Source organism: Haemaphysalis longicornis, unplaced genomic scaffold (assembly GCF_048455015.1).
Source record: "Haemaphysalis longicornis isolate Haplotype H1 unplaced genomic scaffold, Haemaphysalis longicornis Haplotype H1 scaffold_13, whole genome shotgun sequence".
NCBI lineage: Eukaryota > Metazoa > Arthropoda > Arachnida > Ixodida > Ixodidae > Haemaphysalis > Haemaphysalis longicornis.
In genome coordinates, this window is record NW_027526233.1 from 16686250 (window position 1) to 16700883 (window position 14634).

At 50.1% G+C, this 14634-nt stretch overlaps 1 protein-coding gene across 3 annotated transcripts; it reads left to right on the plus strand.

The window, feature by feature from the left end:
- Positions 1 to 793: 793 nt before the first annotated feature.
- On the plus strand, positions 794 to 11861 carry LOC144164006 (uncharacterized). 3 transcript variants are annotated; one of them, XR_013320990.1, is made up of 3 exons: positions 794 to 1030; positions 1641 to 1727; positions 11179 to 11861. XR_013320990.1 is itself a non-coding variant. In XM_077694630.1 (2 exons), exon 1 carries the CDS (start codon positions 8013 to 8015, stop codon positions 8367 to 8369), a length of 357 nt encoding a protein of 118 aa, XP_077550756.1. In that variant the 5' UTR covers positions 7903 to 8012; the 3' UTR covers positions 8370 to 8415; positions 11179 to 11861. The 3 variants fall into 3 exon arrangements, 1 of the variants encoding a protein (XP_077550756.1); XR_013320991.1 differs by lacking the exon at positions 11179 to 11861 and adding an exon at positions 5936 to 6090; XM_077694630.1 differs by lacking the exons at positions 794 to 1030; positions 1641 to 1727 and adding an exon at positions 7903 to 8415.
- The last annotated feature ends 2773 nt before the right edge of the window (positions 11862 to 14634 follow it).

Sequence of the window (14634 nt, forward strand, 5' to 3'; positions counted from 1 at the left end):
CATCCTCCCAACCTCGTCAAAAATGTTCAAAAGCAAAAAAAAAGCTACCAAATTCAATAAAAAGCAGCGGCAGCACCGACGTTGAAACAGGAAAAAATATCAGCCCTTGCTTATTACGACATCGACAGAATAACACTCCCCCTCCCACTTTTTGTTTTCTACAACCTTGCACCGAGCACAGCACAACCTTGAACTGTGACATCTGTATCATCATTCCGTCATTCCCTGTTCCTCTCCTGCCCTACCAGCACAATCATAGCCCCCTCTGACAACAGTCATTCTCGTCACTCAGTGGAGTTATAAAGTACTAGCAATCACAATTTTATTCCATTCTTATTGTTAGCGACCGTAAATATTGTGTACAAATGCAATAAACAGAACACCTAGTTTCTCCCACAGAAACAACGTTGGAGAACAAGGCAGATATCAAAAGAAAACAAAAGTTGGGAATGGAGGGGGCATGAAGTCGGGCGCTAAATAAACAGACGCCAAATAATAATACGATTACTTACACTAGAACACTGCCAAATTTCATTGCGCAGTGTTATCTTACTATCTGCTGCTTTTTTTAACATTCAAATGGAGCGCCAAAAAACTCAGTCCGCGTTTTGTGTTTGTAAACTTTAAAAATCTAAGCTTCTTTATTATATTGCACACAAAAAATAATAATTTAGTGTTGTAGTCAGTAAAAGAGGCAATTATTTATTGTTGTCGTTTTAATTTCTTTACGCAACTCCCTGCCAACGGCCGAAACCCTGAGTACGGCGCATGGCGGCGTGGCCGGATTCCGGAACAGATACCCCGTGACCCTCCATGCCGTGACCCGTCTTTCATGGATTGTTTACTGTGGTGTGCAGTTACACAAGCGCAGTTATTATGATTAATTGGACACCTCGTCGTCTTCGGTTATGTCTGTCGTGTTCGACTTCGCGATGAAGTATTTGAGAACAACTTTGCCACCTGAAGACGGCTAAATTCGTTCGGCGCTTGCCCCTGAACGTCGCTCGCTCTTCTGCTTCGTTTCCTGCAGGTAAGCTGTCTCGACACATTTGCCGCCTTTCTTTTCACTGGATGCCGTTTGTAGCTGTCAGCGCCGCTTAAAGGATTCGTTAACAGGAGCCCGCGTGTGTGAATTGTTTAACTGAACTAGCTAGGTTGAACCTTGAGGGCTCGTCTTTAGAAAGGCGATGTGCGAAAGAACATTGTGGTGCTTGCATTGAGCGCTGAACGCACTGGCGCTCAGTAACGCAGTGGCGCTCAGTAACTCAGTAACATTTCCCATTCCGCAGCACTACATTGAACAGCTTTAGAGTTCCCCACTGCAAGCCACGTCTTACGCGTAGTTTATCAGAACACGGGCGGCTACTCCTCTAAACTGTGCTGCGCAGCGTTTACGGCTTCGTTAATCACCGCTGTCATTTGTGCCGTGTTGGGAATGGCGAGGGAAAATCGTTTGCGAGCGAATGTGCGCGCCTCGCAAGCTTCGTTGCGTTTGCGGCGAGCCACCTCACCATGTGTACAGTGCCGCTGTACGCGGGCATTGATTTTGGCTGAATATTGTGTTGCCCGAGTTGTAACATTCGTGCACCCAATAATTTCCATTCTTGCCTGTGTGGTAATCATGTGTCATCCTGTTTTAGACCTCTGGACGGTCTGAGCACATCACGTCCCTCCATTCAACCGGACAAGAGCCAAAAGCATTGTCAACAGTGTTTGGCCGCCAGAACGTAAGTTTTCAAACACAGTTTTGGTAGCACAGTGGGCTACCATACTTGAATAATGTTCGATCACTTGAATGTACAAGTTCTCGCCCCCGTAACAATTATTGGTGTTTCATGCACAACCTAACATGTAGCCGCTAAATGGCAACCTTTCTTGTTAATTTCGGAAAACTCAGTTTCACCCAAAATCATAATGCGGGCGTAACAGTTAATCACCATGTATACGAACTTCCTGGTGTTAGTCATGTTTACGGTGAAGCCATATTTCTTAGGTGGTGACACCCAAATGTTGTTACCTTTGTAGTTTAGTCTTCGATAAAGCCTTACCAGTTCTGTTTTCAGCTATTTTTTGGATGTTTATCATGTAAATTGACAGTCCTTGCAGTCCACTTTTTCAAATAGTTATGTAACTGCCTGTACCATTTAAAGAGGCCTGATTGGAGTTCTGAAGGCTGCGATTTACGCACGCTAGTGCTGTACCGCCAATAAAGAAACATCCTTCCACAAAGAAAAAGATTTGAAAGTGTAAAGTATAAGCAGCATTATTCTTAAGTGGAACATGCTAATTGCTAGTCCTGGGGCTTTTCCTGAAAGCACTGTGGATGTTATGAGAGAAGAAAACCACTCAAACACATCTGCCAAGGCCGTTGCTGCTCCAAGATGCGTGCAAGCATTGAGTCTTCTGAGCAATACATTACACCCTTTTTTTTTAAACAACCGACGTGCATGCTGAACGTACTCCTGATTGGGCGTGTGCCAGGCGCGTAGCCAGGAATTTTTTTCGGGGGGAGGGGGGGGGTGTGGTCAACCAAAAAATGGGACGGGGAAATATGTAGGCAAGGCATCTTGCGCGTTGTTTTGCAAACGAAGCTTGAAATAACTGACTTAAACATGCGATTTGTGTATGCTCAACACTACCTGTAAAGCCCACCTTAAAGGAGCCATGAAGACAAAATACAAGTTGGGTTTATTAGAAAGACTGCTTAGTCCTGATAACAATGATCCCAATATCATCGCAATCTTCGAAAAAATAACGGAGATATTAAGGGAAACGTTTGAAGCAGTCGCGACCCCCTAGCCAATTTCCTGCAACTTATCTATGACGTCACGGAACCTTGTTTGTGCGATTGGCGGCCGCCTAACTGACCTGTCGCGACGGCACATGACTGGACGTCTGTAATCCGGCCTCTAGTTTCATTTGACCGCATCACTTGAACGTTAAGGTGCAGTTAAGGCACTGAAAATTATGTTTTATTGTGGGCCCGTATGACGTCATTCTTGCTCATAACACGTCACTGTGGCGCAAAATTTGAAAGTTTTAAATACTTCTTGCTTTTTTTTGTTAAAAAACATATTTTGCGGCTTTAATGGAGCTGAGTGACATACTGAATCCTAGTTCTTTCAAATTAAACGAAGTTGTATTTTCTCTTCATGGCTCCTTTAATGAGCTTAGATGGTGATGATAGTGATGATCAGCTAAATTGCTGTTCGCTGGTCTATGGGCAGACCACGGGCGATTCATTCGTCCGCAGAGCAGGTGGTTAGGCGGACTCGCGCTCGTGAGTGTGATCATGAGTGCGCTCGTGAGTGGCGCGCGGACCCCGAAGTTCCTCAGGCAGAAGTGGAGGCCAACACTGAATTTTTACTATCAAGATTCTCGTGTTTTAGAAAAGGGACTATTAAGTTTTCTTCTCAGCTATGAAGTACAGTCCAGCACGATTTGAAGTTTATTGAGCGGCCAAGCGTGCCACCAGCCCACGGTTTCTTTCGGAACCATGAAAATCGAGATTTCACACTCTTCGCTCCCTTGTTGGCTGTTCCATGATACAACAATGGCCTGCACGACTGACTTGCCACCCTTTGGGTTTCAAGCTGTACAGGGCCGTCCACGCTAGGTGCGAACACGGCGCAGTGTGGCCTCGCTCAGCGGAGCGCCAGCGCACAATCCACGGCCGCGCATCGAAGCTAAGCGGCGCAGGCGCACTGGGGCTTGGAGGCGGGGTTTCGTGTAGTCTGCTAGAGCGGGAGAGCGCCGTGCCTGCTTTGCTGTGAAGCACGCCTAACTGTAGGCTTGCCTGTAGCGTCTAAGCGCGCTGCGACGGCGTTGCGGGAAAGCGCACTTTCCTTACGACGGTGCGTTGTGTAGTTTCTGCGTACGAGAACCCACAACTTCCGCTTTTCAGTTCCGTGGTGCAGGTTAAATGCAAGTATTGTTACAAACATTTCAGGACTGGCGGCTTGGTTTGGTTCAATGAGAGACGCTGTATAGAACGGCATCGTATAATTTCGACCACTAGGATTTATTTAATGCTCACTGGCATTACGCAGAACATAATTGTCTGTGCATTTCGCCTCCGTAGAATTTCGGTCACAGCGGCTGGGTTTCGATCTGCCGAATTTCTTCCAGATGTGTATTGGCTTTTTTCAAACATATGAATATCGCGCATCGTCGAGATGGTTCAAGCAGTCGCCCAGCCAGGAAGTCACGCCCCCAGCACAATCGTCTACTCTACGGTCGAATCCTGGACCGGTCCCACTCTAGTGTGCTAAATTATAATGCATACGTCATTGGTTGCGCTCCCTACATGGCTAGTTATTTGGAAAAAGCAGCCCCTCCCTTTGTTGCCACCTGTGCGCATCCTCCTTTATGGTAAGACCCGTACTTCCTCGCGACTCCTTGAACCATCTCAACGATGCGCGGTATTCATATGTTTGAAAAAAGCCAATACACATCTGGAAGAAATTCGGCAGATCGAAACCCAGCCGCTGTGACCGAAATTCCACGGAGGCGAAATGCACAGACAATTATGTTCTGCGTAATGCCAGTGAGCATTAAATAAATCCTAGTGGCCGAAATTATACGATACTGTTCTATACAGCGTCTCTCATTGAACCAAACCAAGCCGCCAGTACTGAAATGTTTGCAACAATACTTGCATTTAACCTGCACCACGGAACTGAAAAGCGGAAGCTGTGGGTTCTCGTACGCAGAAACTACACAACGCACCGTAGTAAGGAAAGTGCGCTTTCCCGCAACGCTGTCGCAGCGCGCTTAGACGCTACAAGCAAGCCTACAGTTAGGCGTGCTTCACAGCAAAGCAGGCACGGCGCTCTCCCGCTCCAGCAGACTACACGAAACCCCGCCTCCAAGCCCCAGTGCGCCTGCGCCGCTTAGCTTCGATGCGCGGCCGTGGATTGTGCGCTGGCGCTCCGCTGAGCGAGGCCAGGCTGCGCCGTGTTCGCACCTAGCGTGGACGACCCTGTACATTCGTTGTTATCAAGCACAGACTTGGACTTGGTTGCCCTTTATCTACACCAATGATAACGAAACTTGCATGGAATATTTGCTAAAGCTGTTGTTCTTCCTGCTTCGTTTGAAAGAGTAGCTTTCCCGCGACAACCTCCGAATCGCAGTGGACTGTACATGCGGCGCATTCATATATTATGGCGGTGAAACTAGCAAATGTGCGTCTTCGTCCTTAAGTAATCGCCTTTTGTTATTTTTTGTGCTAGTAGCGCGAGTAGTAAACTTTCGCTAAGCGGAACACCTTATTGCACTGCTGTTGAATGTTGAGCTTGTTGCACGTTCCTTAAATTTCATTACATTTCTATCTGTTAAATCGAAACAGACATGGCTTCAGTAAAACTCCGGTTAAGCAAATACAGAATGCTGATTCTAACCAAGAGGGAGGTCATGGAAACTGGAATAGTGGCAAAAAAACAAAGCTCCGCATTAGGGAGAATTGTGCAGTTTTGTTGATGTGGAGGAAATAAAAGATGAGCAGAGCAATGCTTTTTATGCAGAAGAAATTATGGATCTGCAATAGTCAATGAAATGCGATGTCGGTAGAAAAGTAAACATATCAAGGATTGATAGTTGACTGAACAAAATACAGCGACGTGCTCTGTCATGTGATTATACTTTGTACCAGTGTAAAGACAAGGAATGACACGCTCCCGACAACATGTAAGCCTATATGAGGCTTTTCCTGCTGTTCTGCCATTCCCCGGCCGTGCTGTTCCGCCATTGAAACAGTGCGGCTGTTTCGATTGGCTCGTGGCAGGTTCCCAGCGCTTGTCGGTGTATCCGGCGCGAAATGCAGCCGGGCTGTATATGTTGACAGGTACAGCATCTGGAGCGGGCGCAGGGATCAGACGTTGACATAGCCCTTGTTTTCAGCTTTATATGAGCAAGAATGTCCTTAAAACTGCAGGTTCCGCGCCTGCAGGTGACTTCAGGCGGTTTTTCAGGCTGCTTAAACCGCAGCCCAGCAGTTATCTTCTTGGATGTTCTTTTCCCCGGGGCTTCTCCTCCAAGCCGCAGTAGCGCTGAGGATCTGACCCCGGGTATCCTCAACCGACAAACTCAGCCTCCGATACAAAACTGTACATTTATTTACAGCCCAGCAGGCGACTAAAAAACAGTGCTCAGGCAGAGCTCGAAGACGACGGGCCGAGCTCTCCTGCGCCCGGGCCACGTCTCCCGATGTCGTCTCCTTGTCTTCATCTTCCCTCCACCCTGACGCTGGGGGCTAGGGAAGAGGGAAAAGCGAGTCCTTCGTGGGGGTCCAACCCCATGTGGTGGCCATTAGCGCATCCGGTGCGAGCAGGCGTGACCTTCCTCGGGATGCGCGGAGTTTCAAGGCGCCAAGCGACACGTGCGTTCAATTTCTGTGCCGCTCGTCCCGGGGCCCGCGCCAGTTCGTGCGTCGAAGCGCCCGACACCTCCACCGCCACTGTGAAACATACCTTCAGGAATGTTTCACACACGAAACACACACCACACACACATTTGGCCCGTGCACCATCGTTCCTTCAGTTGACGACACAACAATCAGCACGGCCAGTGCCTCTTGACCCTGGCTGCAGGTCACCATGACAAATTAGGCACAATCCTCACATAGCTCATTCAGAGCGAGCGGCCTTTAGAATGCGGTACGCACCGGCCGTCGTCGTCCGAAAACGCCCTTGCCATGCGCCGCACACCCTCACACAACAGTATCAGGGGCCCCTCTCTTCCTCGCTCGGGAAGGGACCACTGCTGGGTCGTCAGCATGCGTTGGAGCCACTCTGCACTGAGGTGAAGCTGACTGACGCTTGCGCCTCTTTCCAGGCGAACCCTCGGGTTCGGCCGTTTATGACCCACCGTACGCGCACGAGGTGTCACTTTCTACGACACACCTTTGGTCAGGGTAAGCAGCAGAGGGCTGCTTCGTGGGCACGTTAACGCGGTCATGCAATGCCGGAGAGGCTATCTCTTCAGTCACTGCAGTTCTACCTGCAACTGCCTGGGGCTGCGTTACTTGAGCGGCCGTACCCTGATTTGCACTTCCCTCTCTCAATTCGCTGGAGCTTCCCATGGCAATCATATTTTCAGGACTCGACATTTGGGGACCTCCAGAAACACACGACGCAGTGTGCGCGACACCAACTGCATCCGATTCTTCACGCGATTCCCGTGCTGCCGCATCCTGCAAAGCTACTGGCCGCTCGGCCATGCTCCCAGGATGTTCTCTGTCTCCGCACGGTGCGACGACAGGCTCACGCTCAACTGAAGCCAGTCTCTGCCCCTTCAGAATGGCTGATTTAAGAACCTCATAGTTCTTCCGCTCCTTAATGTGCGAACCCTCGCGTTCGGCCGCTACTGAACCACCGTTCGCGCACGAAGCGTCGTTCTCTACCACACACCGTTGTGTGACGCAAGGAGTAGAGAGGGGCTCATCGGTCACATGAATTAGAACATGCGACGCAGCTGAGGCTGTTTCTCTGGCTATCAGCTTTTTCACGGGCATGCCCACACTCCTTCGACGCACGAACTGGCACGGGCCCCGGGACGAGCGGCACAGAAATTGAACGCACGTGTCGCTCGGCGCCTTGAAACTCCGCGCATCCCGAGGAAGGTCGCGCCTGCTCGCACCGGATGCGCTAGTGGCCACCACATGGGGTTGGACCCCCACGAAGGACTCGCTTTTCCCTCTTCCCTGGCCCCCAGCGTCAGGGTGGAGGGAATATGAAGACAAGGAGACGAGAGAGACGCAGTCCCGGCACAGGAGAGCTCGGCCCGTCGTCTTTGAGCTCCGCCTGAGCACTGTTTTTTAGCCGCCCACTGGGCTGTAAATAAATGTACAGTTTTGATCGGAGGCTGACTTTGTCGGTTGGAGATACCCGGGTGAGATCCTCAGCGCTGCAGCGGCTTGGAGGAGAAGCCCCGGGGAAAAGAACATCCAAGAAGATAACTGGCGCAGTCGACAGGATCTTCAACAGCGACGACTCAGCCAGCCGGCGGGCGAGATGGAGCAGGCGGAGAAGTCGCGGCCTGCTGAACGGGACCGGCGGGAGCAGCGAGCTCGTCAGCCTGGTGGAGAAGCGGCTCGACCGGCACTCAGCGGACTTCTCAACGGAGAGCGGCAGCCTGCTGAACGAGATCTGCAGGAGCAGCGAGCTCGCCACCCAGGTGGAGAAGCGGCTCGAGCAGCGCTCAACGGAGACCGAGGCAATCTCTGCGGCCTGCTGAGCAGCGGAGAAGCAGCTTGGCGAGCGGTCAGTGGAGGCATCAGCAGCCCACTGAAGGAGAAGCGGCAGGCGAGAAGTCGGCGGGCGATTGTTTGGCGGACACCTCGGCGGAAGGAGCGGTGCATAAATGGATAACCCATCTGCACCGGTGCGGCATCTCTACAGGCGCCGAGCTATACAGGTCAGTGCCTCGTTTGATGCTGGGTCTGCGGTTCACCATGACATCTAGCGGCTATCTAGGTGTAGCCGCAAGATAATGATGAGGATTAGGAAGCGTGCATGAACGTTGCAGGGACAGCAAGCATTGCAATGTCGTTCGCTGAGCAGAAGGCGCTATTGCTGGCGAAATTGAGAATCGCTGAGGCAGAGTTAGCAGCAGAACGTTCGAAGAGTGAACGTTTCAAGAGAGCTAACAATGTTCCTACCTCACCGATTGCTCAAACAGTAATGTTCAGCACTCGGGGAGAGAGTGAACTGGGGTGCTCCGGTACGCCGAAAGATGCGCTGGGTGGAACCCATTCACTGGACGCGCGTAGTCCTCCTGTTTCGCGGGATCCGCCACGATCAGAGTCACGTGGGAAAGGCGAAGATAGGATAGTGGCGCACGCTCCTTCGTGGGCGTTGAGATTTTCTTCAACCAGGGAGCAGGATAGTGAAGCATCCCGCTTAGAGAATTTCACCGAAATAAAGATGGAGGTGAAGGAAGGTGTTACGCGCGAGGCTGCGTTGGTAAATGACAGGCAGTCAAAGTTGAATGAGAGTGTGCGCATGCCCGTGATGAAGCTGATGGCAAGAGAGAAAGGCTCCGCAGCGTCGCATGTTATTGTTCATGTTGACGATGAGCCCCTCGCTACTCCTTGCTTCACACAACGTTGTGTGGTAGAGAACGGCGCTTTGTGCGCGCACAGGGGTGCAGTAGCGGCCGAACACGAGGGTTCGCACAGGAAGGAGGGGAAGAACTATGAAGTTCTTAAATCAGCTGTTGTGAAGGGGCTGGTTTCAGTCGAGCGTGAGCCCGTTGTCGCCGCGTTCAGAGAGGGAGAACGTTCCGGGAGCGTGGGTGAGCGGCCAGTTGCATTGCAGGATGCAGCAGCACGGGAATCGCGCGAGGAATCGGATGCAGTTGGTGTCACGCACACTGTATCTTGTGTTTCTCGAGATACCCAAATGTCGAGTACCGACAATGTGATTGCCATAGGGAGCTCCAGCGAATTCAGTGAGGAAAGTGTAAATCAGGGTACGGCCGCTCATGTATTGCAGCCCAGGGCAGTTGCAGGTAGGTCTGTAGGAGTGGCTGAAGAGATAGCCCCTACAGCATTTCATGTCAGCGTTGACGTAGCCGCTAAGCAGTCCTCTCCTGCTTACGCTGACCAACGGTGCGTAGTGGAGCACGGCGCTCCGAGCGCAGAAGCGGCCGAACCCGAGGGTTCGCCTAGAAAGAGGCGAAAGTGTCAGTCAGCTTCACCTCAGTGCAGAGTGGCTTCAATGCATGGTGACGAGCCAGCAGTGGTCCCTTCTCGAGCGAGGAAACGAGGAGGAGAGGGGCCCATGATACTGTTGTGTGAGGGTGTGCGGCGCATGGCAAGGGCGTTTTCGGACGACGACGGCCGGTGCGTACCGCATTCTAAAGGCCGCTCGCTCTGAATGAGCTATGTGAGGATTGTGCCTAATTTGTCATGGTGACCTGCAGCCAGGGTCAAGGGGCACTGGCCGTGCTCATTGTTGTGTTGCCAATTGAAGGAACGATGGAGCACGCTCGCAAAGTGTGTGTGGTGTGTGAAACATTCCTGAAGTTATGTTTCACAGTGACGATGGAGGTGTCGGGCGCTTCGACGCATGAACTGGCGCGGGCCCTGGGACGAGCAGCACAGAAATTGAACGCACGTGTCGTGTCACGCGGCGCCTTGAAACTCCCCGCATTCCGAGGAGGGTCGCGCCTCCTCGCACCGGATGCGCTAATGGCCACCACATGGGGTTCCCACGAAGGACTCGCTTTTCCCTCTTCCCTGGCCCCCAGCGTCAGGGTGGAGGGAATATGAAGACAAGGAGACGAGAGAGACGCGGTCCAGGCACAGGAGAGCTCGGCCCGTCGTCTTCGAGCTCCGCCTGAGCACTGTTTTTTAGCCGCCCACTGGGCGGTAAATAAATGTATAGTTTTGATCGGAGGCTGAGTTTGTCGGTTGGAGATACCCGGGGTGAGATCCTGAGCGCTGCAGCGGCTTGGATTAGAAGCCCCGGGGAAAAGAACACCCACAAAGATAACTCCAGCCTTGGCATAAAACATTATGAAGGGGGGGGCACCGGGACCCCCCCTCCCTTCCCCCCCCCGGCTACGCCCTTGGCGTGTGCTTATTCTTTCTCTTGCATCCACCACATTCGAGTCGTCAAGTTGATTTGGGAATGCTGGAATCCAGCATATGCTGGCAAGATACGAGGGCTTGAACACAACCCACTTGCCCGCAATGAGTTTTCAAAGATCTCCACCACCTGAAGGTACTGAAGTGAGATGTAAGCATTGCCGGAAAACCATACCAGATAAGGGTACCAAATCATAGTTATGGGTCTTTCTCGCCCATTTATGTGTTTTGAACGAAAAAAGTGCCATTTAAAGGTGACACGTCGTTCCCTGCCGATTTCTGATGCCTGATTAAGTTTGTGGGCATAAATTTAGCAGCTTTCTCACATGTCTAACGTGTATGTGTGCTTGTTAGGAGTGAAGTAGGTAAAAATTGAAAGGTTTGATTGTAGTTGTGTATAGATTACCTACATTTTTTTCATTCCGAAAAGAAAAATTGAGGTAACCCTGCCAATTGTTCTGCATTGCTGCGTTTTATTATGCTTGTATGATTCGTAGAACCTGCAGGAGTTCAGCTGCTTGTTAACGGAAAAATGAACAGTGGTACAAAAAAAAGTGCATCTACTAAAAAAATCTTCACAATCGCAGGATGCCAACGGTCCACCTACCAACTTGCGTCCTGCATTGTTTCTGCTGGCTGGAGCGGCGCATGGAGCATTTTTCAACTTCTCGAAGTTTGTGATCAAGCGCTGCCCCAAGTGAAGGAAGCCACAGAGGGATCTTCGGTTTTAATGCCACAATTTCATGTGCTTAGCACTTACTCGTAAGGCATTTTAAATATTCATCATCCCAGAGGATATGTTACCTTCGTCTTGGGTGGAATGTGGCTGCAATCAGGTTATTTGTGACAGAAACAAGTGAACCACGTGGTGAGAGTCATTGAGGCCCTGTTGATTGCGCATGTTACTGAAATAACATTTTCATTCAGCTGAATACTTTCTAAATATTACAATTTGTGAACAAAATATGATAAAAGTCATGATTAGTTGTACTGCAGTGCAGGAAAGAAATGCCAGCACATGTTTTAGGAGCCTCTTGTATTTCAGGTCATTGGCTGGTGAGCAATAAAACATAACCGAAAATTGTTTAAAGTGAAATCAAATATTTGTTGTCGCCAGTGCATGGCCCGTAGTAAAAGCTATCTGGTCTCCCAATTTCAAATGAGACAGGAAATGCCAAAAAAATAAGGAAATAAACAAGACAGCTTGCTACAATAAACCAATTCAAATAATTGCTCAATGTCTATAAAGTGGTGATTCAGGCGGGTTAGTTCGGTATTGATGAAATAGAAGCAGGCCCTCGCCTGGTCAAAAACAAATAAACAAATAAAGACATTTTGGGCCACTACTGGCCTTTGATCACAATGAAAGGGGGGTGAAAGGTCGCGATTATTTATAGGTTTGGTGGTGCAGAGTGCGCATGTATATCTCGGGGAGATTACCCCGCGACTGGTTAATCGTGTTTTTAGTTGGTTGAATATGCACTGATTCTAAAAGTAGTCGTGTCGACAGGCACTTCTCTGATGCGATTATGCTTGCGGAATCCCAATCGATGACGTGGTCAGTAGCCAGGTGATGATCCGCCAAGGCATTTCAGCTTGCATTGCCTTTTTTGACATCGTTCTGGTGCTATTGAATTCTTATTTTAAATATTTCCAGTTTCACCTATGTAGGGTGCGTCGCAATCCTTGCATGGAATTTTGTAGGCAACTCCGGGGAATCTTGATTTTTCTAAAGGGTCCTTCACGCGTACCAGCTTCTGCTTAAGCCTGTTCGTTGGCACGTGTGCAATTTTAATGCCATATGTGCCAAACACCCTTGCAAGAGCTTCACTGATGCCTTGCGTGTAGGGGACGGCAGCGCGTTTTTGCCCGTCTTCAGGAATCCTTTCGGAGGAGGCAACTGAATCCCGCAATTGTTGCGTCCTCACAAGCTTTGAAGGGTAGCCGTTGCTGCGAAGGTCCTTCCTTACCACGGCTATCTTTTGCTTGCACAGACCAGGCTCAGAGCAGATTCGTGATGCGCGTGAGAAGAGTGCAGCGGAGACGGAGCATTTTTGGCCTATAGGATGCCCAGAGTCGAACCCCAGGTATCTACCCGTGTGGGTCGGCTTTCGATAAACACTGGTTATAAATCCTTTGGCCGACCGTTTCAGAAGTACGTCGAGGAAGGCGATCTGTCCATTATTTTCCTTTTCCATGGTGAACTGGATACTTGGAACACAAGAGTTTAGATGCTCAATTAAAGGCATTACGTCTCGGCGGTGGATCACACAAAAGCAGTCTACGTAGCTGACAAAAATCTTGCGGCCGTCTTGTACGAGCATAGCGCAGAATTTTTTAGAGCCTCTGAGGCAATATTTGCACAGACTGCTGAAACGGAAGCTCCCATCGCTGTTCCAAACCGCTGCTTTTAACATTGTACGTTGAAAACAAAACGTGTTCTGCAGGCAAAATTCCAGGCAAAATTACGCGGTCCGGAGTTGCAAGGATCTACTCAAGAACGATGCATCTCTGGCTTCACGTTCGCCAATTGAGATGCAAGACTTATGTCGTCTCCTGGAATTTGGCCTGCAGAACACATATTTTGTTTTCAACGGACCAGCGGTTTCGAACAGCGATGGGAGCTTCCGTTTCAGTAGTCTGTGCGAATATTGCCCTAGAGGCTCTAGAAAATTCTGCGCTATGCTCGTACAAGACGGCCCCAAGATCTTTGTCTGCTACGTAGACGACTATTTTTGTGTGATCCACCGCCTAAACGTAATGCCTTTATTTGAGCATCTAAACTCTTGTGTTCCAAGCATCCAGTTCACCATGGAACAAGAAAATAATGGACAGATCGCCTTCCTCGACGTACTTGTGAGACGGTCGGCCAAAGGATTTACAACCAGTGTGTATCGAAAGCCGACCCACACGGGTAGATTCCTGGGGTTCGACTCTGCGCATCCTACAGGCCAAAAACGCTTCGTCGCCGCTGCACTCTTCTCACGCGCATCACGAATCTGCTGTGAGCCTAGTCTGTGCAAGCAAGAGCTAGCCGTGGTAAGGAAGGACCTTCGCAGCAACGGCTACCCTTCAAAGCGTGTGAGGACGCAACAATTGCGGGCTTCAGTTGGCTCCCCCGAAAGGGTTCCTGAAGAATACAGGCAAAACCGCGCTGCCGTCCCCTACACGCAAGGCATCAGTGAAGCACTTGCAAGGGTGTTTGGCACATATGGTGTTAAAATTAAAATATGGTGTTAAACGCGTACCAGCTTAATCAGAAGCTGGTACGCGTGAAGGACCCTTTAGAAAAATCAAGATTCCCCGGAGTTGCCTACAAAATTCCATGCAAGGATTGTGACGCATCCTACATAGGTGAAATCGAGAGCATGACGGAATCCCGTCTGGCCAGGAGGGTACATTAGAAACGAAAAAGAGATGCCGACCAGTCCAAACAAAACGTACTGACGTTTCGGCTTCCAGCACGGAAGCCTTATTCACAATAAATGCATCACCAGAAGTGGGTCGTTTAAGCGGGCTTGAATAATCGCTGCAAAGAGCGTGCGTAGATCGGGTTTAGATTTCCGTCGTTACGATTGACTGTGTTAGATGTGGTCTGAAGGATTATTGATTCCAGATGTAGCCGTGATGCTGTCACTTTTTCTGTAGCGACGATTCTTGCATTGTCCCAATCAATCTTGTGGTCATTCACGATGGCGTGTTCGGCTACAGCATTGTTGCGGACGCTTTTATTCTTTACGTCACGTGCGTGCTGCTGCGGACGATTGTTATAATTTCCTGATTCCCCGATATACACGCCGCTGCAGTCTGCACAAGTTATCTCGTATACCACATCGGGGAAGCGCTCCTTGGGCAAGCGGTCCTTGACTCTCACGAGCTCATGGCGCATCTTTTTGGCTGGAATGTGGGCGACCTGTCGAAGTTCCTGCTCCAAGTTCTGGCTCCGCTCGTCAATAAAGGGACCACTCACGTTCGTAATTCTTTCGATTTTGTCGAGAAGACTCGCAACACCGTGATCGAGAAAGACGACTTGATGGTGTCCT